We start from the raw sequence: 25267 nt of genomic DNA, 5'->3' as shown, positions 1-25267 counted from the left end.
GGTGTGTGCATTCAGGTGGGATAAAGTGAAAGTGCCAGTCAGAATTTTTTTTTTTTATTGTGTATTTTTTATTGCATTTTCAAAGCATATAAACAATCTAACAAAAGTTCCGACAGAGACATAGGAGATAAATCACATAATGATAAGTAATCTTACAAACATGCACAGGATGAAGTATGAACATAGATAAAGTAGACAGTTTCGGCATCTTTTACTTCTAAAGATATAATGCAGTACCCGAAGGCGCCATCCGGGCACATACACCAATATAGAAGAATATGTCATAATCACATAGTATTTTTATAAATGGTACAGTAACAATATGTGAGAGATTTGTCGGAGAATTAGTCTACTGTCGGAAAGTCTAAACCCACTAACCCTAACAAAATAATACCCCCAAAAACCCAAATCAAACCTCCCATAAAACCCCCCACCCTGTACAACCCTCCCCCAACTAAGGCGTACCTGGATCCCATTAAATAAAACCACCCAGAAAACCCCCCAAAGCAAACCTCCCATATAACCCCCCACCCTGTAAAACCCACCCCCAACTAAGGCGTACTTGGATCCCTTTAACCGTACTACCCCCTTACCCTTACTGAACTATACTAAACTAAATAACCCCCCCCCCCCACCCCCCCCCCACAGTTCCAGGATATTATAAAAAGGATATGTCAGGGGCCATGGGCGCAGACCCTAAGCGTAAACGGATTGAAATCCAGCTCTCCCACCATATTACTCAATAACAGTGCGATTATCATACCTAATATATGATACTGGATTAGATTTTAGATTTTGGAGATATCTATAGCAAAATTACCAACAGGATATATGTAAATAAAGCAACATCACCAATGTACAGATATCGTTAATTAAAAGAAAAGAGGATATGATGAAAATCAGTACAGTGTGTATCGTTAATCCGGCCAGTCCTCAAGTCCATGAAATATGAAAGAAATGTCACCATGCTCTTCCCCAACATCGTAGGAACATTCAGGATAGTGACCAAAACTCTTAGGCAAAAGGTCCCATAGTCGTGCAGTCGTCGGTAGATAGAAATAAAGCAATCTGGGGTGAGCCTCACCATTTGCATAGCAATTAGGCAAAATACACCAGGACATCTCAAATTCAAGCATACATCTATTTCCTTCCCAAGGATATAAAGGCGAGCCCGCAAGGTGGGAGTCATCTGTCGATAGTGCAGCCGTTAGAGGTGTAGGACAGGGCTTCACGAAATCCATCACAGAAGATGAAACCGTAGTAGAGATATCAGGGGGAGTCTCCATTTGACAAGGTAGATCCAGCAGGGGTGTCTTTATAGCAGGTACTTGTAGCTCAAGCACAGGATGTGAGAAAGCATTATTTTTATCAGCGAAAGCAGCAAGGATCCTCCGCGTGGAAGCAAGAACGGCTTCAAGGATTTGGTGTAGAGTGTCAGACATCGCTGAAATTTTAAAACTAAAGCACGCTCCAAAGTAGTAGTGGAGGCAAGTTAGTGATGGCTAGCACACCACACACCGCCTCAATATCAGAATGCACTGGCAAGTGACAGTAAATGGAGCAGTACTGAGTTAATTCAGAGCCACTAAGAGGAGACCTTCAAGTTGCAGACAGCACCTGAGAGGCACCACACATCCACAAGTATGTAGTCCAGCAGGTGATTAGTACCTGCGGCACAGATGAACACCTCACCACAAAATAGACCCCACCTCAATGGCTCCAAATATATCAGGGGCGCATGTGGAACCCAGCATACACTGGAGTAACTCGGCACAGGTACCTCAGCCCAGGAGCCAGGCAGGGAAGATGACGTCGGCGTCTCCGTGCGGCCAAGCAGCGTGCCTCAACAGAGACAACTCCCGCACTCCACCGCCAATTCTCCGGAGGGTCACCAGGCGCCCTCACCCGCCCTGACACCGAACGTGTGCACCAGCGCAGTCAAGTCGCGGGACCGCACTCCGGAAGCACCGGAGCCCAGCCAGAGGATCCAATATGGCGCCCGCACTCGAAGGAGAATCACAGGCGATGCAGGAGACACAGGAGCAGCTCCGGAGCCAGTCGGGGTAAGTATGCGGTTCTCGGGGGTCCCGGGGCAGGATATAAATACAGGATTTGGTCGGAGCTCTCACTCCCCGCACCCGCTCTCGTTGCTGGCCAGGCCACGCCCCCGCCAGTCAGAATTTTACTGCATCTCAGCAGTAGCGCACGCAAGCAAGGTTTCTGAGTACCCAGAAACACACACATACACACACACATACATACCCCCCCCCCCACGACAGAGAATAGAGACCGTGAGCGACATTACTAGGCTTCATCACCTTGCGGCAATTGTGCCATTTTGACACCACTCCTTCACTCTCCACCATGTCTGTCTTCAATTATCAATCAGGAATTGAAAATTGATGTCTGCAATCCCCAGAACAGCCTCATAGTGATGTCCCTAAATGACACGTCCAACAGTTTATTTTCATTCACATCCATCTTGCAGAGCCGGCACATCTGTGTCGGTAGCGCAGCCTCCTCCGTATTGCCCCGGTACAGACGTTATATTACAAACCGGCAGCCGCACGTTGCTAATTTTGTTTGCGTTTCCCAGGAGAGCGCAGTTTCCTGATAAGAACCCGGAATAATGTCACAATGAGGTAGAGCGTCACAGCGAGACAGATGGTGATGAATACAATGACATCCAGCATGTACTGCTGATACCAGGGCTGCTGATAAGCATAGGGATGAAGATGGCCGCCTCCTCCTGACTGGATGATGTGTTCCACCCACCGTAATAACTGCTGGTCTGGAAGGAACGGAGCAGACTTCCTGATGGCGCTCAGCTTCATTGCTGCTGCTTTATAGCTGTGGAGACAGGGAGAGAACAAGAGTTAATAATATCACTAATCCAGAACCTAACACCTGACATCATTGCTCTTGCTTTTCACAATGTCAATATCAGAATGTTGACATGGTTCAATCTGTCGACAGGCATCAGTTTGACATCCTCAAACTACTGATAGGTGCCATCAGACCTGAAAGACAGGTTCACATGGTCAACATCTGAAAATGACCATGTGAAATGTCAACAGTCAGAGGATGCTCATGATTAGGCAAATGATGTGTCGACATGATAACTAGCGACCATTCATACCCAACCCCTGTGCCAGACTCTCTGCTGTCCTCCTTCCAGGGGCCATCTTTCTGAAGACATCACTTTAAAGATAGTGCCACCAACTATGCGGTAATATGGGGCACATTTACCATATCTTCTGGTCCTGCCCAGCAATACAAAAATACTGGAAGGAGGCCTCCGCTCTAATCAATACAGTACTCAAGATGAGTGTACTGCCCGACCCAGCTCTAGCACTGCTCCATGTCATCCCCCACACTATTCCCTCCAAACACAGATATGTGTTAGGCCATATCCTTATCGCTTCCCCCGCCAACCTAGCCCAACATTGGAAGCAATCTGCCCCTCCGCCACTACTGAAAGTTATCCTGAAAACAAACTTCCACTTTCTCATGGAAACCAAATATATCCCGTAATCATATACGGCCTCCTCCTCTCATGGGCGTGGCTTCTGTGGCACACGTACGTGACTGACGGTGAAGGAGCCCAATATTTCCCAAGCTCTTCCTATACTGATCCACTCCAGTTTAGTCTGAACGAAACTCCTCCCACCTAACCGCGGAGATTGTTGATTACCTATATAACTTTCCTGTTTGTTAAGCCCCATACCCCTATCTGAACTCAGTTTCCATATTGTCTTACTGGGCCTCAGGGCCAACAGCATGTGTCCACGTACTCTGTTCGCTATATAACAGACTGTTGTTCATGAGATTTGTCATGTGTAATGTGATCTATGCCGTATCTTGAATGTACCCTGATACCTCCCCTTTTCCCCTATTCCCTCCCCCAAGGTTCCCTCTCTTCTTTCTGTAACCAATATAAAACTGATTTTTTTTTCAATAAAAAACTATTGATGTTAAAAAGCCCTTATAATAATTGGAAGTAAAAGCCCTTTTTCATGCATACAGGGCTGCCGTCAGAAATTGCGGGGCCCGGGACTGACAAAATCCTGGGACCCTCCCCTCCCATTGCTGGCCGATAATTGCCATATACTTAATTAATTGAATTAACATGTTTAAAAAAGGGGCAGACTAGATGGGCCAAGTGGTTCTTATCTGCCGTCACATTCTATGTTTCTATGTTAGCTCATCATATAAGCAGAGAACATATTTTATTTTAATATACTGGTTGTTTTGTAAATGGCAAGCAGTGGAACAGTTTATGAATTAAGACACTGAAACAAATTCAGCCGACTGACCATTGAGAAGTGCTAAAGTTATTTTGCTTTATTATCAGGGCAGAGATAAGTTGCAGCTATACCTGCCGACTGACCAGTGAGAAGTGCTAAAGTTATTTTGCTTTATTATCAGGGCAGAGATAAGTTGCAGCTATACCAGCCGACTGACCAGTGAGAAGTGCTAAAGTTATTTTGCTTTATTATCAGGGAAGAGATAAGTTGCAGCTATCCCAGCCGACTGACTGGTGAGAAATGCTGGAGGGATTTTTTAATGTGCTAATTCCTTACTTCCTTGTGAATGCAGATTTCTTTTAATTACTATATGTTATTATTGGTCTAGATTAAATATATTTATTTTATATTTATCGGACTGCACTACAACTATTCATACAGAAAACAATATTTAAAAAAAAAATACATTTTTTAAATTAAATTGTGTTATGTAAGTTTTAAACAGATGATCTTAACCTAATTCAATCATTAAAAATAATAATTTCTGAGCAGTTTTTGAAAAATATTAGCTAGTAAAGTGGATAACACCCGTATTATTATTATTATTATTATTATTATTATTGTTATCATCAGTAATTACATGTATGTACCTTTTATTTTCTATTATTTCCAGAATAGTTTGTGCAAAGTTTTCAGACTGTATTTGATCAGGTGGAATAAATGTTCCCATGTTTTTCTCTTTCACTCGGATCACGTTGTCATGCTGGTCGCCAAAAAGTGGGATCCCTAAAACAGGAACTCCGTGGTACACTGCCTCCATCAAACTATTCAGTCCTCCATGTGTCACCAAAAGACGGACTTTAGGGTGTCCTGCAATAATAGGATTTATGCCAAAAATTGCGTTATGGAGGTTCCAAAATAATTATTGATCATAGTAACCACATCAAAGAGAGAGAGAGCACAGTGCGGTCATACCGCTGCAGCTGCACATGTGTACGCCACCACTATGAGTGCTGCTGCCTGAAGTTCTATTGAGAAGCCAACCAGTGGCTTTGCCATACCTCCCAACATTGGTGGTAGCGGAGGAGGGACATCACTTCCTCTGGCTTACTGAAGATCCCGCTACTGACCATCGGCCATCAGTGCTTAACATTAATTGATGGTTCACTGCCAATGCCCAATGATTTTGCCATCGATGCTGTAAATCCAATGATTCTCTGCCAATGATGTCCAACTAGTGAATCTATTTTTTCTCTTTGTTTTTTTTCTAATAACAGCGGCTACATAAATCTTAGCCCCAAGCTCTGGCGGGACACTGATCTCAACCCCTGAAAGTGGATTGCGTGTGGTCCCCAGCAGCGTTAGACATAGAGGGGTGCTAACTATTGATGGTTCACCAGCAATGGTTTCATGCGATTGATGGTAATCACTGAAGGCACCATTAATGGTTTATCTACCAATGGTTCTCCCTAGCTCCCTCTAGTGATCAGTGTTTGCTGTCATACTCTGGTAACCATCAAGAAAGCTGTGATTGGTGAAAGGTGTAGGCTGCTTCCTATAGGTTACTATAACTGCAGCCAGAGACCAACCAGTAGAGGCAGAGCAGCCAGAGACAAACCAGTAGAAGGAGAGCATCAAGAGATCAACCAGTAGAGGCAGAGCAGCCAGAGACCAACCAGTAGAAGGAGAGCAGCAAGAGATCAACAAGTAGAGGCAGAGCAGCCAGAGACCAACCAGTAGAAGGAGAGCAGCAAGAGATCAACCAGTAGAGGCAGAGCAGCCAGAGACCAACCAATAGGAGGAGAGCAGCCAGAGACCAACCAGTAGAGGCAGAGCAGCCAGAGACCAAGCAGTAGAGGCAGAGCAGCCAACCTGGAGAGCTTCAGTAACAAAGAGGTGAAGAAAATCATACCCTCCAACATCTCCAACTCAAAAACTGGTACAGGGGGTGTGGCCATATATATGGGGTGTAGCCAACACCATTTTGCTATCCACTAACGTATCCCAATTATAAAATAAAGATAACACTGTGCTGGCTGTCCCTAACTCTAACAGTCAGAGTATTTAGCCTCTGTCCCCTCTGCCGGATAGGGTTCTCCATGCTATGACACTTCAGGCCTCCCGCCGGTGATGTCACGCAGCCCATTCTTTGATCCCTACAGCGGCGGCCACTTGTGTCGTAGTGGCTGGTTGCAGTGTAGCAGAGGTGGGGACCAATCTACAGTCAGTCACTGGCACTGCTAAACTACAACTCCCGGGAGTTCCTCAGTCAACCAGAGCTTCTCCTAAACAAACCAGTACAATCGGTAAACTTTATTTTAGCCGGTACAGACCGTTAAAAGACGGTACTGCATAGGCTAAATCGGTACAAATGGAGGGTATGAGAAAATGTCACCCTCATGTTCAAGGAAACTTACAGCATTTTGCTATTACTGGGTGTAATGTCTATTCATTAAAAATCACAAGCTAGATAGAGATCTAGGTATGTTTGTGTTGGGTAATGCTACAGGATTCTCACCTAAGAGATCATTCTGGGACAGCCAGTCCATGATTTTCACATTAGGAGCGATTTCTACCTCTTCCGGCCATTCTGATCTCTGGAATCTCCAGATAACCTTCTGTGGGACTTTAGCAAATCCAGCATTCATCTCCTTTACAAACTCCACTAGAGGGAGTGAGGATATCATAGAGCCCAGCGTCACGACGATAAAGCCAGACTCCCCAGACTGTGCTATAAAGTCTTCCAGTTCCTGCACAGACAGAATATAGAGCTTAGACAGGGCTGAATAAGATATATATATATATATATATATATATAGATTTATTAATATCTAAATTGGCAAATGTTGAATATCATTTTTCCTAAACCTTAGCAAGAAGCTCTTGCCTGGAGTACTCAGTGGCGCACGCAGGGAGGGGGGGGGGGGGGGGTTCTGAGTACCCAGAAACCCCCCAGGAGTCTAAGGATCCTAGTCTGAAAGCTGAGGGTCCCCTCTTTCCATGGGTACAAGAATTGTAAAAATCGGCCCTTGGGAACCGGAGATATCTGACTTCACAGCAGTGGTCCCCATCCAAGCCTGTTAATTGCTCTTCCCAGTGAGATATTTCAGGTTCTGTTTTCTGAGGATATATTCCAAAAGCTGGGACTCTCCTCCTTTGATGGACACTAGTAGCTTGTCTCTACTATTCCCAGGTAGCATTTTAAGCCTGAACTAGGCCCTTTGTATGTGCAAAATACCTTCATTAGGCACTCTGGTATGGATCATTAGGTCTACAGCAGTAAGGTCGACAAGCATTGGGTCGACACCATTAGGTCGACATGCAGAAAGGTTGACATGGATCTAGGTCAACATGCGTGCAGTTCGACATGTCATTAGGTTGACACAAGCATTAGGTCGACACAAGCATTAGGTCGACGTGGGCAAGGTCAATAGTCAAAATGTCGACATGGGGGTTTTCTCTGTGTTTTGACCCAAATGTCAACACAGTTGACATAGACACTGAACTGTAGCACCGCGTCCCCTCGCATGGCTCACTGCGCTCGCCATGCTTCGGGCATTACGCTCGGCACACTATTTTATTCTCCCACCACGCCCTAGTGGATGGTAGGGCATGAAATACCGCCTGTCGGCACATGTCGCTCAAAAAGCAGTGAAAACCCCCATGTCGACCTTTCCCATGTCAACCTAATGCTTGTGTTGATGTAATGGCATGCTGACCTACACGCATGTCGACCTAGACCCACGTCAACCTTTTTGCATGTCGACCTACAGTAATGGTGTCAACCCAATGCTTGTCGACCCAAAGCTTGTCGAACTAATGACCGTTTCCCAGGCATTCAGAGCATTAACACTTGGTTACAAAAACACACCAAGGAAAAAAGTTAAATACATGTTCTACTATTTCTTTAAGATTCCAATATTGAGTACTCATACGGTAAATAATACTCACCTGCGATACTGGTTTTGCAGGTTTGGACAATATTCCCCCAATACACTGAACGTGAGGCAGAAGCGGCCGAGCAAACTCAACGGTAAAGTCTGTATTATACAGCCACAGCTCGGCTTTCAGGTGCAGGTCGGCTATGGATGGTCTGGACCCAACCGGAAAATGTTCTTCGATGACATTGTCAAACAGGGAGTCAATTTTTGCCCGCACGATGTGAGATCCCAAGAACATGAAAGTGTTTTTCAAACGTCCAAAGAAATCCATGCGGTCAGTGAGCTGAGTCTGGAATAGCGGAACATAGGACAGTGGAGTGGGAATTCCCACCTGCAAGGCGTTGCCGAAGCCCCCTGGAAATACGGCAATGTACGGAAGCCCCAACTTCTCACAGACCAGAAAAGTGCAAGGGTTAAACGCTTCTATCACGGCGATGTCAAAGTGCTCGTTCCGCAAGAAGTGTAAAATATCGGACTGGTGTAATGTGACGTTGCACTGGTAAGACAGCTCGCCCAGAAATTCCAAAAAGTTCTGTAGCCCGCTTCTGTAAAGGAAGATGAAAAAACATCAAATAAAACAGAATCATAAAATAAAATAGAAATCATTCCATAAGAACATAAGAGTCTTTAGAAAATCTACCCCCCCCCCCCACACACACACACACACACACACACACACACCCAACCCACAGCCCTCCAATCAGCAGAGCCAGCATTGTGGACAGGATCCAGCAGGGCGGCGCTGAACTGTTTGCTAGGCTGTGAATATATGCAGCCTAGCAGACAGGTCTGAATCAGGCCCTTTGTTTGCCAATGGACAAAACCATGCTGTACTGCAGGTGGGGCAGATGTAACAGGTGCAGAGAGAGTTAGATTTGGGAGAGTTATTTTGTTTCTGTGCAGGGTGAATACTGGCTGCTTCATTCTTACACTGCAATTTAGATTTGATTTTTTAAACTCTTTCTTTAGACTTGTAGAGCTAAGTGAACAATTTGCATAATAGAACAGTGATAGCTATACGCAGATAGCTCAAACATTTTGATACAACAATTGTACGGACAGAGAAGACAAAGGGGGGGAAGGAGAAGGGGGGAGGGGGGAGGGTCAGGTTGTGTATGCGAGCAATAATTAGGTTATGATGAATTCGTGGGTGCCAGAACGCTCGAGAGCAGTGATGAGTAGTAAAATACGAATAGGTCTGATGATTACAACTGAGAAGACATCCAAACGTTATATTAACCATATCTCAGGAACATTGTGGCAGGAGGAGGATCCGAGGGCAGGACATCAAAAGGGCACCGACAGTTCTCATGTGGGCTGATATACACGGTTAGGGGTAGGATGGTTTGCTAGTAGCGAGGGATTCCAGATTAGGGCGAATTTCTGGGGGCAGTCGTGGAGGTAAAAGCTGATCTTTTCCATATTTGCTATATATCCAATATAGTTATTTAGTGCCTATAGGGTAGGGGGAGAGATTAAGGCCCTTATTCTGATCGGTGCATATATTCCCGCATGCGGACGGCCCGCCGATGTTGTTCGTCTGCGCATGTGCAGAGGTCACTCTGCGCATGTGCAGGCGATTTCGCCGCACGGATTCTTTATACGCCGCACAGGGGGCGTAGAGGGGCGTGAGGGGCTACTTAGCCTCATTACCCTATGCATACGCCCATGGGCGTTCCCATGCAAACGCGGGGCGTATGCATGGTAATGAGGCCGTGACGCGTGGGTACGGGGCGGGCATCTGACATCGCCGGATGTCAGCTGCCCGCCCCCATACATGATTTCACACGGACAAGTGTCCGTGTGGTCTTGTGTGGCGGGACCTGGTGGAGCGTGCGGCCCTGCATTCGATGTTCGGCGACCATCGAATGCAGGGGCTGCTCCCACGACGGAGGAGGCGTATCCCCGTCCAATTTCATGCGGATCGCCACATATCCGCGTATGGACGGCAGGTGGCGATCCGTATGGAAGGCGGGGATTCGCCTGCACGGTCGTGGCCGCATATTCTGATCGGGCCGCACCGATCAGAATAAGGCCCTAAGTGATTTTGCAGCGGCTAGCACATGGGAGAACAGTTTATTCATGTGGGGGTCTAGGTTCTGGAAGGGACGGGCTCAGGGCCGGCGCCACCACCAGGCAGGTCTAGGCATTTACCTAGGGCGCCGGCCACTGGAGGGCGGTACTGAGCCGCCGAGGAGAGGTACCATAGAGGTACCATAGACAGTGGGCTTCCCTCTCCCCCCCCCCCCCCATCCCGCCCATCAATCAACGCTGCCCTCCTCCCCCCTGGACACGGTATCGCCAGCAGTATCCGCCCGCACATACACACACACCCCCCGGAGCGCGGGTGCCCGCTGTGGTATTGCCCGCAAAACAGTCCCGTCCATCCTCCCCCCCCCCCCCGCCTCCAGAGGCCGTGCGCCTGCCGCAGTAACACACGTAAACCCCCCCACCCCCCAGAGTGCGCGCGCGGAGGGGTGCATCGGGCGGCGGGTGGAGGATTTGCCTGAGGCGAGGGGGAGGCTTGCACCGGACGTTCTAGTAAAAAGGACCATGGGTCCAGGGTAATTGTAGTGCCAGAAAGGGACCCCAACAGGTCTTGAACCTGGGACCAAAAGGTGGCTATGACAGGGCAAGTCCACCAGATATGGTAGAGAGTTCCTTTTCTCCCGCAGTCCCGCCAACAAACCGGAGTAGCCGAGGGAAAGATTTTGGACAATCTATCAGGAGTATAATACCACCTATAGTACAGTTTATAGGAGGTTTCTTTTATGCGTGTGGAAATTGAGCTTTTGGCAATTCCCTCTCTCACCTTGCCCCAGCACAGATCGTCTGGGGGTGGACCAAGATCCCTCTCCCACTCCAGCTCATGGCGGGTCCGCTTGGGAGCTGTGGCTTCTATCAAGATAGAGTATATTCGGGAGATCATCCCTCTTCCTATTGGGTTCACGATACATTCCCTTTTAAATAGGGTAGGAGCTACAATCGGTCTGGTGTGGAAGATTGAATTAACAAAGTGGCGGATCTGAAAATACTCATAAAAGAGGGGTGACAGTGAGGGGTATTTAGTTTTAAGGTCATCTAGAGAGACCAGCGAATTCTTAACGTAGAGGTCTGATATCAATCTGATACCCACTTTAGACCACGATTTAAAATGGTTAGTTGCACATCCTGGTGGAACTCTGGGTTGTCCCAGAGGGGTGTGATGGGGGAGGGGGAGGAAGAGAGGCTAAATTTGGGGGAGGAGTAGTTCCAGAGATTGATGGTGGAAGCAGGCACCTGATGGGCTGTCTTGAGGTTTTTGATAGGCCCCAAATGGAACCGAGGGAGCGGATCCCCAACACTGAGGATTCTAAGTCTAACCATGCTAGTGTACCCGTTGGCGCGAATGAAGCAGCTATTTGGCTTAAGTGGCTTGCTAAGTAGTATAACTTGACATCGGGTAATCCTCGGCCATCTGCTGCTCTGGGAAGTTTAAGAGTGTTGAAAGCCAACCTAGGGGGTTTATCGGTCCAAATAAATCTGGATAAGGATGCTTGAATTTCCCGCAATACTTTCTCTGGGACTTTTACTGGGAGTGTCTGAAATAGAGAAGTTAGGGGAGGATAGTCATTTTTGTAGTTATAATCCTACCTAGCCATAAGATAATATAGGTTTTCCAGAGTGCAACATCCTTATTGAGTTTATTTAAGAGACGTGGGTAGTTTTCAGCATATAGAAATTCGTAGCGTGAGGTTATATAGACTTCCAGGTACTTAATTTTACGAGGTTGCCATTTAAATTGGAAGGTAGAGGCGAGGGAGATTTTTAATTCTTGGGGGATATGTAGAGACAGGGCTTCGGATTTAGAGTAGTTGATCTTATAGCCATATACGTTTATAATGGAATATAGAGCAGACAGAGAAGATTGGGGGTGGGTGAGTGTTAATAAGACATCGTCCGCATGTAGATTTCATTTTGAACACACTCCGCCCAAATCTAACTCTCTCTGCACATGTTACATCTGCCCCACCTGCAGTGCATATGGTTTTGTCCATTTCCTGATCGCTAGGCAGAATATATTAGCTGCTTGGTGAGCAGGTAAACTCCGCCCTGGCTAACACCACCCCCCCCCCACCCCCTGCTGAGTGAATCCCTGCACTGTGAGTGGATGTATGCTTAACAAATCCACTCGCATGCGGCCGAACAAAAGAAAACCCATCCGATGGTCGCTCACCATCGAACGATTTGTCCTCTAATCGTAATGAAAAGTCAGCCAGGACTTTGAACGCTGTCCTCCGTATTCGGTAGGGGCACTGACATCACTCCGGAGTCTGCAGGGGTACGCCCATAAAATGCTGAGCGTTCTCCTGCCCACCCCCTTCCGCCTCTTGGAACGAATGGCTCAGTGAGAGTGAGACTCGCCGAAGCAGTTTACTCCTGGGGTTTGCACTTGCACATATTCACGGGGACGAATTGGGCCCGCTACGAGCGGGTGTGAATCAGCCCCCATATACGCCAGTGGTCCTGCTATACCCTGCATGCTATTACTAGATGGAAAACGGAGAAAAAACTTTGCTTTCAGTGCAAAACCCCCCCCCTTCAAATTAGGACATTGATTCTAAGGGGTAAATTTACTAAGATGGGAGTTCTATTGAAGATGGGATGTTGTCCATAGCAACCAATCATATTCTATTATCGCCTAGAAGGTACTAAATAAGAAGTAAAAGCTGATTGGTTGCTATGGGCAACATCTCATCTTCAATACTCCCATCTTAGAAAATTTACCCCTCTAGATAGAATCTATCACTTGCATATAATTAGTGTTCCCGCTAGGCTTTTTTAGCGGGACGCTGCGCCCCTGCCCGATTTTTAAAGGGCAAATTACGCCCTGCCCCTCTAGCAGCACCCCGCTAAAACAGCCTCACGGGGAAGCCCAGCGCCGCCGTAGACGGCGATGCCCGGTGCTTCCCCAGCAGCTCAGTGAATTCGGAGGGGCCAGGCCCGCCCCCCTTTGGTGATGGCGGTGGCCAGGCACACCCCCTTTGATGACGTCGCTGCCCGGGCACGCCCCCTTTGACGACATCGGCGTCCCGGGACCGCCCACAGCAGTGACATCGGCGGGCCCAGTCGGCTCCCCGTCGCCCTGCCCACTCTAAATGCTAGAGTGAACACTATATAATTACTCATCAATTAAATAAACTGCAAAGTTATAGAAGATTAAGGGCCAGATGTACTAAGCTTGAAAAGTGATAAAATGGAGAGTGATAAACCACCAACCAATCAGCTCCTACCTGCCATGTCACAGACTGTTTGAAAAATGGCAGGTAGGAGCTGATTGGCTGGTGTGTTATCACTCTCCATTTTATCACTTTTCAAGCTTAGTATCCAAAACCCGAAAGGAGTTGTCACCATACCTGCCGGCAAGATACTCCTTCTGGCTGGCCGTAAAAAATTGCTGGTATTCATTAAGATAGTTCTCATCAAGGGAAAATGTGGACACTGGATAAGGGCTGGGCGGTAACTTGTAACCTACATCAAAAATATAGCATACAGTCATTTAATTAGAGCAAAATGGAAACAATACTTGATCAAAAACAGCATAAAGTTTGTATATTAATTTGATTATATAAAATCCCACAATGAGCCTGATTCAGACAAAAACTGCTTCAGAGAAAGCTGATCCACTGTCCTGACGCAGGATGGAACCATTTCTCTACACCTCTAGCCTCTTTCTTCTGAATCTTTTTGAACATTTTTGTAGTACCGTTGATTCAAATAACACCCTTGATATCAAAGCAAACAATTAACTTGGCTTTGGCTTTGGATTTGCTTTGGCGTGCTTTCTGTATTCCCTGTGATGGTGATTTTCCAGAGCATGGACTGGAGCTTTGTCTCAGGATCGCACTGGAAGATCCATGTTTTTTGCAGGTAATACCTTCATCTAAAAATTGTGAATCTGCTTGAATTTGTTCCAAAATGTCTGTACAATTGTTCTTTTCATTTTCTTTCTGGTTGGCCATGTGAAGCCTTGGAACCATCTTGGCACAAAGTTGTGTCATGGTATGTCCATGACGTAAAACTTGCCTCGCAGTCTCTCTGTCGATATTTACCATTTCTGCTCAATGAGATGCTCAATGGTGATGGCTCGATTGTAATTTTCCAAAACTTTTGTCTGTTTTGGTACTTGTGTATTAGCACGGCGCCCACGATTTCCATCTTATGGCATCTTATACAATTTAAAATTGTATACCATTGTATATGGCATACAATGAGATGAGATGAGATGAGATACGATTTTAAATTGTATAATTAATAATGGGTGCTTGTAATGTTAATTGGCCCCACTATAAGATTTTTAATTGTATAAGCACCCTAATAATTTTATATAGTGTAGCGAGCGCAGCGAGCCACCGAGCCCGAAGCGTGGCAAGGGCAGCGAGCCCCGCGAGGGTCCGCATTTTACTTTACATGTATTACGCGTCCGCTCGCCACGCTTTGGGCTCGGTGGCTCGCTGCGCTCGCCCCACTATATATAATCAACTCCACGCCGACATGGATAGTGGGGGTATGAAAAGGTCAGAGGACGCGTACTGCCACCCCTCGCGGGCTCGCTGCGCTCGCCACGCTTCAGGTTGGCGTTGATAGTGGGGGTGGCGTGGGGGTGCATTTAACATTGTAAGCACCCATTATGGTGCTTATACAATTAAAAATCTTATATGGGGGCCAATAAACATCGAAAGTAACCATTAGTGTGCTTATACAATTTAAAATCGTATCTCATCTCATCGTATGCCATATACAATGTTATACAATTTAAAATTGTATAAGATCGGGTCCCATCGCATCTCATCTCATCTCATCTCATTGCATACCATATTAAGCCTTATGGTATGCAATGCGATGGGCGCCATGATAATACACAAGTACCTCTGTTTTTGCTGTGGAACATTAATCATCGTTGACAACCTCACTAAATTGTTGGTGCCGTTCGAATACAAGTGCACATAACATACAATCTGCCCCATAAGCAGGGGTGCCAAGAGGAGAGGAAGGGGTACCAAGTTGAGAGCCCTCGGAGACTATGCAAGTCTCCGAAGGGTGCCCGCATTGAAGACCTGCACATGCGCATATTAATGATTAGGTGGCATAGAGAAAATTGTTCCCCCACCTCTGCATAATAGGATGAGAGATTCAAAAAGTGAGAGATTTGGTAAAGATTTTTTTAAAGCGGCAATCATTACACTGCAAAATCAAACTGGTTTTGCAGTGTAAATGATTGCCGCTTTAAAAAAACTGGAGATTTTTTACCAAATCTCTCACTTTCTGAATCTCTCATCCTATTAAATCTCACCCAATATATATGCGCAAGAAAATGATTGCTTGGCATTCAAATTCAGTACCTGAGATTGTACACAAATACAATCCGTTATCCAAAATCAGGGCCGCCAACAGGGGGGTGCCAGGGGTACAACTGTCCCAGGTCCCCAGCCTCTGGAGGGGCCCGGGCAGCTGATCACAGTGGCACGGCACCCCTACCCCCTGCACCCGCACAAATGCCCCCACCCAAGGCGCCGGTGGCCAGGATCGCACAATACACAGTGCAGCCTGCAGAGCGCCGAGCCTAGGATACAGGGGAGCCCCGGGAGAAGATGCTGCTGCACCGCCGATACCACCGCTGGTAAGTAATTGGGGTGGGCGAGGTGGGGTGCCTGCACGCGAGGGGGGGGTGCCGACGCGCAAAGGGGGGGTGCTGCTGGGGGCCCGGGCTGAAGGTCAGTCCCGTGCACCAACATTACTTGTGGCGGCCCGGTTTAAAATTCTTCTAGGTCCCGAGCATTTTGGATAAGTGATTCTTAACCTGCAATCACTGCAAGACTATAGAACCACTATAACCTATTCTGGAGTAACCTGACCTGGGAGCAGGCCCTTCCCGATCTGGAGGAACATTCGCACTTCGTGCCCGTTATTATGTAGAACACGGGAGATTTCATCCATCAGCAGATAATGACTTCCACCTATAATCGGAAATATAAAATAAGCAGTCACAATAATGGATTTGAACATATGTTACGGCTGCACGGTTAATGATCAGGGACAGAGAATTTAATGGGCTCTCTTCAAGGACTTGGAAAGTTCTGTAAACAAAGCTCAATTTACATCGATATGCCTCAGAATCCTGGTTTCACTGGCGGGAGATCAAGAAATATATATATTTTTTTTTTTTGTGTGATATCCGTACTTTGGTGGTCATGAAATCCTTTTACAATACGCTAGAACATATGTATTCCTTTTTTTTCATGCATAGGAGACATAGATAAATAATGCAGGAAGATAAAGCTTTAATTATGGGGGGTTATTCTGGTTCACTCTTAGAGGCAAAGTCCTTCTCAAATGGACAAAACCATGTGCACTGCAGGTGGGGTAGATGTAACATGATCAGAGAGAATTATATTTGGGTGGGGTTTTACTTCAAAGTGAGATCTATATCGCAGTGTAAAAATAATGCAGCCAGTATTTTCCCTGCACAAAAACAAAATTACCCACCCAAATCTAATTCTCTCTACACATGTTACATCTGCCCCACCTGCAGTGACATGGTTCTGTCCATTTGAGAAGGCATTTGACTTTGCGAGTGAACCAGAATAAGGGCCTCTATCTTTTCAAATATAAGTAACTGAGTTGTCAGAGTTTTCTACTACATGTATTTTTTCAAATCTTGTTGTAATTCCCCTTGGTGTGCAGGGAAAATCTGATCCGTTCTGTGTATATTTTATGATCTGGAATCTGTAGACACGTCTCAGGGTCCAATGTCTCTGTACAAAGTCTGCTGAAGGATTATCTGTACGTTTCCATACCTCCGAACTTTGATTAGGAGGATCAAGATGCGTAGCCCTGCAGTGCGCTTTCCCAAAAGGGGTGCAGTTTCGTGTAAAGGGGGCATGGCTTTGAGAAAATATCTACAAACGGGAAGCAACACCCTGTTTTGCTATTGGGCGGGGCATAGCTAGCGCTCTCAGAGCCCCTGCCCATGGAGTCTCTGGTGAATCCCTTCTATTTACTGCTGTGATAGGGGGGCTCCCGACTGTCCCCCTCCCACTCCCGCCGCTGGACACTGCCGCCCCCAGGTGGGACAGGGGGCAGTCAGAAAAAATCGTGACTGTCCCACAGAAATAGGGACATTCGGGAAGTATGACTTAGCGCAGAGGAGTATCTCTGGGAGGACATGGAGTCACCTGTCGCCAGGCTCCTGCTCTCAAGGGGGCACCTATACTCCCCTGCAAGTTTGAATCAGTTAATTCAAAGATGTCAATAACGCTTCTGTGGCTGACTCCAATAGATTGGGGGGAGGGGGCACAAATATTTATCGGTCAACTGGGACGAACTTACATCACTGACTTAGTGCATGTGTAAAACTGGTCGGAAGCAGGACAGCAGCAGATGATTGTTAGTGATTGTTAGTCTGCTGCCATTCAGGGGTGAGGAGGAAATTAAAATAACATTCTATCATTTCTCAACTTTTCTGCATATCAGTGAATACTCTGAGGGAACCTTGTACTTTAGTGTTTCCAATACACAGAACACCCTCCCCCTTCTGTCCTTCATGCAGCACATATTAAACTACAAATGTATTTTATCATATGTTTTGTTTGTAAACAAAAAGAAAGATGTTTTCTATTGCTTTTAGGTAGTTTACACGTTACTGCTCTCTGTTATCAGGCATGGCAGGCAGGCTGTACTCATACAATAGATGACGGATAGAAGTGGTGAATTTCCTAAGCATGTGCCTAGAGGTGCCACTAAATAATATTTCCATTGTACCATACCATGAGTCAAAATTTCGGGGATCTGAGGGAAATTCCGCACCAACTCGGATTTTCACCACCTTGTTCGGATTCCAAAATGAGGCAAAACGTCATCTTCCTGGCATCAGAACGCACATGTTTTGGATTCAATGTAAGTCCATTACGAATGTGATTTAGACACCATTTCACATGGCCTGGGGTGCAGCTGTGTGCTTACTGCTAAACTGACTGCTTGCTGACCTATGTGACTGTCCACTCCTCACTGAGGGTGATATTTACTAAAGCAGGGGTGCTTAGAATGGTCCTCGAGATCTACCAACAGTTCATATTTTGCAGACTATCTAGCTGGTGCACAGGTGCAGTAATTACTAACTGTCACATTTACCAGGCCACCTAGCTGGTGCACAGGTGTAGTCATTACAAACCGTCACATTTCCCAGACCACCTAGCTGGTGCACAGGTGCAGCCATTATGAACCGTCACATTTCCCAGACCACCTAGCTGGTGCACAAGTGCAGTCATTACGAACCGTCACATTTTCAAACATGTGCTGCATTCATTCCTAACTGACACATTCTACAGATTCACAGGTGGTCTGGAAAACATGGACTGTTGGTAGATCTCGAGGAGCGGTTTGGCAGCCCCTAAACTAAAGCCTTATAAAAAATTAATAAAACACCACCAACCAACCAGCTCATAACTGTCATTTTTCTAACTGGATGTGGCATGGCAGTTAGGGGCTTATTAGTGGCACTTTATCACTCTTCATTTTATCACTATCTAGCCCTGAGACTCTTAGGGGGGTATCCAATTATTGGCAAAAAAAGTTATTGAGAGCACAATTTTTTACCTTTTTTTTTTTTTAGGCAGTTCTATAATAATCTATTATAGAACTGCCTGAAAAAAATATTTTTTTATCTCACAAAAACACACAGATTCAGTGATATTTGTGTGTTTTCACAGCCACAGACCGGTTTTCACATGAAAACAGGGCTCTTTGTTCACCTGCATACTGGTTTTGTATTTTTGTCACTGCACACAAAGCTCATAATCCTTGGCACAGACTGGTGAGTTTTTTGTCACTGCCCGGTATCTATATTTCATCCAAGAGCTCTTAATACAGTGGTAACATTAACCCTTTATTGGTGCATAGTGCATGCTGAAGCCTGCAAAAGTTTTGTTTAAAAGTTGTAAAAAAAAAAACCTGTAAAAAAAAGTTGTTTTTGTTTTTCTGGATAAGATATGTTTTCATAATAAAGCTCAGCAGGTGCTATGCTTCTGCATTAATAAATATAAGTACTGAGTTGATTTGGACCATGATCAGTGAATGGAAGAGCAGAAGCAGCAACCAATTATTAGTGCTATGGCTGTTGTCAGTCCAGGGAGGTGCATAAAGTTTAGGAAAGGGCACCCGAAGTCTTTAAAAAATGTTAAAAAAGGAGTAGAGGTGTCACATTAAAAACAAATAACAAATCAGAGCTATAAAAACAGAACAATAAGAGCAATAAGGCTAAAGATCAAACTGTGTGCTCACAGGACTGAGGGAGACGCGCTGACTGAGTGATGTGCCGGAAGTTCAGAGGAGGAAGCAAACGCTGGGTGCACATATATATATATATATATGCACATATTTATGCAAATATAGATACCGGGCATTGCGTTCGGGAGTACAGGGCATCGGGCACCAGTCTCCGGGCAAGGGATCGAGTGCAGGAGTACCGGGCACCAGTGGAGGGAAGAGGACCAGGAATGAGGGCAGAGAGAACGCCTGAAACTCAGTGACCAGGACAGAGACCCTGAACCGCCGACGTCGCTACCTCCTGTATCGGGCAGCAGGAGGGTTCGTGCAGAGGCAAGTGGAGGAGTGGGAGCCGGAGCGTGTGAGCCTGCCGTGATGGATTGCACCTGAATGAGGAGGGGGCTGCGGTGCTGGGGGGAACGATGGTTAGAGGGTTGGAGGAAATTTTAAACTAGGCGACAGGGGGATGGGGGTAGCTAGATACTATGGGACCTGTAGTGAGAATAGTAGGATTTGGGGTAAGGATCAATTTGGGGGTGGAGAAGTGGGGAGGAAAGAGTTACAGGCATTGTCCGGTGTACTAATAAGGGTAATATTGTGGGTAATTCCCAGGGTGCTTCAGGAATGTTATGTAACAACAGTTATGCTACCTCATTACAGCTCTTAGGTGCAGATAATCTTAAGAGTATGGGAAGGCACAAATGAGATAGGAAGAGGTTTCATAACTATAGATAGGTCGGGCACTGGACATGGTGGGGGGGAGGGCTGTAGAGAGTCTATCGTGGGGAGGTGTGTACAAGGAAGTTACTAATGCTTTTCTTTTTATTATGGCTGTTAGCTGCCTTAAGCCTATCATGAACAATACTATTTGTTGCCCATTGGAAGCTTGGTTTTTCGGGGCCTGAACAAATTAAGCACTTCAGCCACAAATGTGGCGGTTCCTGTTGCTGAAGTGCTTGGTTTGCTAATCTGGGCATTTCCTTTTTAATTGCAGCAAAGGCCATAACTGAGCCTCTAAAATGAACATATGTGTGAGGCCCAGATCAACAGCTGTCGCCTGTTTTACAGCAACTGAGGAGAGAAAAGACCTCTATTAATAAATTCTAATTTTTAGACTTAAAGAAAGAAAGGATTCATTTGTAACTGAATTTAATTTATCCACTATCCTCCTCATTCGTACTCTACCTACCTTGGGGCATGGATCTGGTTCTTGATTCAATAAATGTTTTGGGGTACTTTCTTTGGGGTTGTTATTAAACTACCATCCTATGAGCTGCAGTGCCACTCTGTTTTGGGCGCTGATTATTAGATAGACAGTGTCTAGATAAACAGTCAATAGGTGGACACCAAAAGGTCAACATACAATAGGTCGACAGGATGAAAAGGTTGACATATGGAAAAGTTGACATGATTTTTAAAAGTTTTTGGCGTCCATGTCAACACCTGTCAACACCTGTCAACATGGACCTCCAATTAGTGAACCAGGTATACTCACATGGCTTATTTCCCTAGCCATACTTCAGGGATTTACCATTGTCAGTTGTAGTCCACGTGGATGATAGCGTATGGAAACCCCCCCAAATTTTTTTTAAATACTCATGTCAACCTTTTATCACAGTGAAGTAACTAAGTCTCCAAGGTACCGCTACACACAGCTGCTCCTCCCCCTCAGATCCGCACCTTTGCTTGCTTATTGTCACGAGTATGTCTAACCTGGACAATACTATTTCAGGAGCTCTCCAGTTTCAAAAATATGAATGCACAGTGTATGCTTGTGGTATAAACTGCCAACATCCAGAATGCCCATATTATAACAGTATCACTGCTGTGGGTCCAAAACCCCAGGAAAAGCTGCTCAGTAAAAGTACCCCATGGCTGCATATGGTATATGGTCCATAGTGATTAGGTCGACACCTACAAAAAACTTGTGTCGATCTTTTGAGTGTCAACCATGTCCATGTGGATCTTATGCTTGTGTCCATCTTCTGTCATTGTCGAACTAAGGCAGGCATGTCCAAAATCAGGCCCGGGGGCCAAATGCGGCCCGTGATGTCATTTCAAGCGGCCCGCAGCCTCCAGCAGAGCATCAGATGTGGGAAGCACAGCACAGGACACTAAAGGTGGGGCCCCGGCGAGCGCGCCTTTACCTTGCTGTCTGCTGCAGTGAGGAGGTGCCGGCAGCCACAGTCAGATGTGTTTGGTGTCCTACCCCTGCTGCTGCAATCGTATATCACCCTACTCCACAATCACAGTGACAGCAGTGTTTGGGGAGGGGGGCAGCAAGCTTGCTCCTGTAGCATGCAGAGCGGGGGAGGGCAGCAGCAGGAGCCCAAACATCTCCTGTCCTTGCAGTGCCTGCTTTGCCTCTCCTTCCTCTAGCTCACACAAGGGGCTGGGAAACATACAGAGAAGGGAGGGGGCAGAGTGGGGTCATACAGTGAAGGAGAGTCAGGCTAAGGGACATACAGTGAATGGGGGCAATACAGTAAATGGGAGTCATACAGTGAAGGAGGGTCAGGCTTGGGGACATACAATGAATGGAGGTACTGATGGACATTAAGCGAATGGGGGAAAGGCTGGGGGACAGAGTGAATGGGTGCAGAGTGGCGAACATACAGTGAATGGGGGCAGGCTGGGGGAAATACAGTGAAGGGGCACGCTGGGGGACATAGAGTGAATGGGGGCAGAGTGGGGGACCATTCTGATGTGATTAATGATTCAAAGAATGTCAGGCTGAATGGTCGGCCCCCACAAATTTACACTTCACCAAATCTGGCCCTCGTTGCAAAAAGTTTGGACACCCCTGAACTAAGGTATGTTGACCATTCTTATGTGTCAACCTAGTCACTGTCAGCCACTAGAGGTGGACCTAGTGACTTTTGACGTAGCCGTTGTCGACCCAGGACCGGATACCGGCTGCATTAACTAGTATTGTTGTAGTAAGTTTAGTATAACAGTAATCTGACAGGTTTCCTGCCCGCTATTCATTTATATATCTAGTAGACATATACCCTGTACATTGGTCTAGGGCAGGCATTCCCAACCAGGGTCCACAAGGCACACCAACAATGCAGGTTTTGTAGATATCCAGGCTTGAGCACAGGTGACTTAATTAGTATCTGAGGGATTCTGGTTAAACCATCTGTGTTGAAGCCTGGATATCACTAAAACCTGCACTGTTGGTGTGCCTTGAGAACCGTGGTTGGAAATGCCTGGTCTAGGGGCATACTTACCTACTTTTGAAAACTAGTTTCAGGGAGATTATTGTTGGAAATAGAATTTTGCACATCGCCCCATTGAGGGGGCGTGTCATGCTCCACCCACAGGGGGTGTCTAGTTCCATATATGGAGAAATTGTGAAAACAGATTGTGAACGTGGCACCTAGAAGCGTGGGTGTGTACTGCTACATCTTAGAAGAATCTTGTAAAATGCCTTATATCCAAATGAACATGAGCCCCAAAGCAGTTAGTAAGAGCTACTATACTTGGTAGATGATTCAATGTAACTGTATCTGTCTCTCATTCCTTTTTCCCCAAAAAATGTAACAGTGTAATGTGGGCTAGATGACATGAGGGAGATTGCTAGACTAATGAGGGAAAGAGGGAGATTTCTGCTATGTCAGGGAGTCTCCTGCAGAATGCAGGAGGGGAGGTAACTATGATGTAACAGTTTAATGTGGGCTAGGTGAAATGAGGGAGATTGCTAGACTAATGAGGGAGAAAGGGAGATTGCTGCTATTTCAGGGAGTCTCCTGCAGAATGCTTAAGCCCGCCACTCAGCATGGAGGACGGGTCGCCCCGTGTGTATGCCCCTTTATTCACAGGAATTAAGGCTCAGCTGCATTACAGTACGGGATTCCCCTCTGTGAAACAAACCCTTTAACATATTTCAATCATAAAGACTCACCTATAAAGCACATTGTCAATATCTTGGCTCCCTGCAGAAGGGGGAACTGTAACATAAAGAGGAGGAAGATGGAACGCTTCCTATCTCCGGCCATTCTTCTAGGAATCACAGTGACTCCAGCATTGCCGTGACTGGGATAATGTGGAAGGGTCTAGGATTTAGCCACGCCTCTCCTGGCATTGTGCCAGCAGCATTCCATAGGTCCAACAGTTCATCCGAGACCCCTGCACTACAGTGACAACTACTTTTGCCTGTGTTTCTGCATCACTGTGAGACAGGGTTCCAGTTAATCGATCGACATGCACTAGGTTAACATTGACAAAATGTTAACACAAGCAATAGGTAGACACATGAAAAGATAGACATGAGTTTTTTGCAATTTGTTTTTCTTCTTTCAAACATTTTTTTTGGTACTTATGTAGTATCTGGGCTGCCGATTTTGTGATTGTATGCCTTACCTTAAGGCATACAATCAGATGCGATGCGATGCGATTCGATGCGATTTTGCATAGGATTCAATGTTAAGAAGGTCCTGTTCATTTCCCCACTATCCAAGTGGGCATAGAGTTGATTTTATATAGTGTGGCGAGCGCAGCGAGCCACCGAGCCCGAAGCGTGGCGAGCGGACGCATATTTCTTAAAAAGTATTCTGTGTCCCCTCGCGGGGCTCGCTACGCTCGCCACGCTTCGGGCTCGGTGGCTCGCTACGCTCGCCACAGGTTTATATCCAACTCCATGCCCACTTGGATAGTGGGGAAAGGAAAAGGACCCCTTTTTCACATTGAATTCTATGTTAAAATGGACTCAGACCATTTTAACATTGAATCCTATGGAAAAATCTTGACCATCGCATCGCATACGATTTGGTCGCATGCGATGCGATCCGATCCGATTTCTAAATCGGACGCCCAGATACTACATAAGTACCTTTTTTTTATACTTTATGATCCCCGTGGACTACGATTCACCGGTAAAGTGTGCCGAGCAAAGTGCAGCGAGTCACTGCGCCCGGAGCACTGTGAGCGTGCACGTTACACTCATTTATTTTATTTATTAACAGTTTATTATGTAGCACAGCATATTCCATTGCACTTTACAAAGGAGACAGTGATACAACAAACAGGGTATTTACAGACAGTCAAAAGGTAGGAGGGCCCTGCTCGCAAGCTTACAATCTATAGGGAAAGCTGGGGTCAATGTTGATGGATGTCAACATAGAAGTGAAAAATAAATGTATGTCGACCCTTTCATGTGTCGATCATTACTATGTCAACCTTTTGTTTATGTCAACAACCCTTTCCCAATGCCGACCTATTCACTGTCGACCCCCCTTCCCCCCCGGATACCACCGGACCCCCTGCATCTCCCCAGCGGCAGTGTTAAATTGCCGCAATTCTTTTAGGGGGGTGCTAAATATGCAAATTGGGTCATTTTAGCCTCGCCTCCTCAATGAAGATACGCTAATTGCATGCAGTTCTGGGGACAGGGCTTCATTCATACCCTCCAACTTTACCGATTTAGCCGGTACAATACCGTTTTTTTATGGTCTGTACCGGCTAAAAACAAATGTACAGAATGTACTGTTTTTTTTTTTTTTTTTCAAATTTCCCAGCCGCTCCTCTGACTCCAGTGATGCTGGTTGGATCAGGCACAGCGGGGGTTAAGATCTAGCCAAGTGCACCCGTTACCAGTGGTGCATTGCGGCCTGGGACAGCGTGCGTCGCGCAATGACATCACGCAGCCCACGGCCCAAACGCTGCCTCACACAGCTTTCGAACTCCCAGTGGGACTTCCAATAGGAAGTCACTGTCAGTCACAGTGAAGCCAGTGCAGTCTCACAGACTGCATCTGGATACACTACAGTGATG

The 25267-nt window shown here is 46.2% G+C and overlaps 1 protein-coding gene across 1 annotated transcript; it reads right to left on the bottom strand.

The window, feature by feature from the left end:
- Window positions 1–656: 656 nt before the first annotated feature.
- LOC146021046 (UDP-glucuronosyltransferase 3A1-like) lies at window positions 657–23911 on the bottom strand. The gene is made up of 7 exons (XM_083154851.1): window positions 23400–23911; window positions 16084–16185; window positions 13585–13699; window positions 8199–8733; window positions 6766–6997; window positions 4898–5117; window positions 657–2850 (listed from the first exon to the last, which is right to left on the bottom strand). Exons 1-7 carry the CDS (start codon window positions 23491–23493, stop codon window positions 2574–2576), a joined length of 1575 nt encoding a protein of 524 aa, XP_083010977.1. The 5' UTR covers window positions 23494–23911; the 3' UTR covers window positions 657–2573.
- Window positions 23912–25267: the final 1356 nt, after the last annotated feature.

This window comes from Crinia signifera, chromosome 1 (assembly GCF_055691185.1).
Source record: "Crinia signifera chromosome 1, ASM5569118v1, whole genome shotgun sequence".
NCBI classification, from domain to species: Eukaryota; Metazoa; Chordata; class Amphibia; order Anura; family Myobatrachidae; genus Crinia; species Crinia signifera.
This window is presented reverse-complemented; position numbering and strand designations above follow the sequence as displayed.

Coding starts and splice junctions, on each gene's coding strand:
- LOC146021046 (XM_083154851.1), bottom strand. CDS start 23,493: ATGGCCGGAGATAGGAAGCGTTCCATCTTCCTCCTCTTTATGTTACAG. Junction 6,998..8,198: donor CTGCAAAACCAGTATCGCAG/GTGAGTATTATT, acceptor CTGTCTGTGCAG/GAACTGGAAGACTTTATAGC. Junction 2,851..4,897: donor GAAATAATAGAAAATAAAAG/GTACATACATGT, acceptor CTGTCTCCACAG/CTATAAAGCAGCAGCAATGA.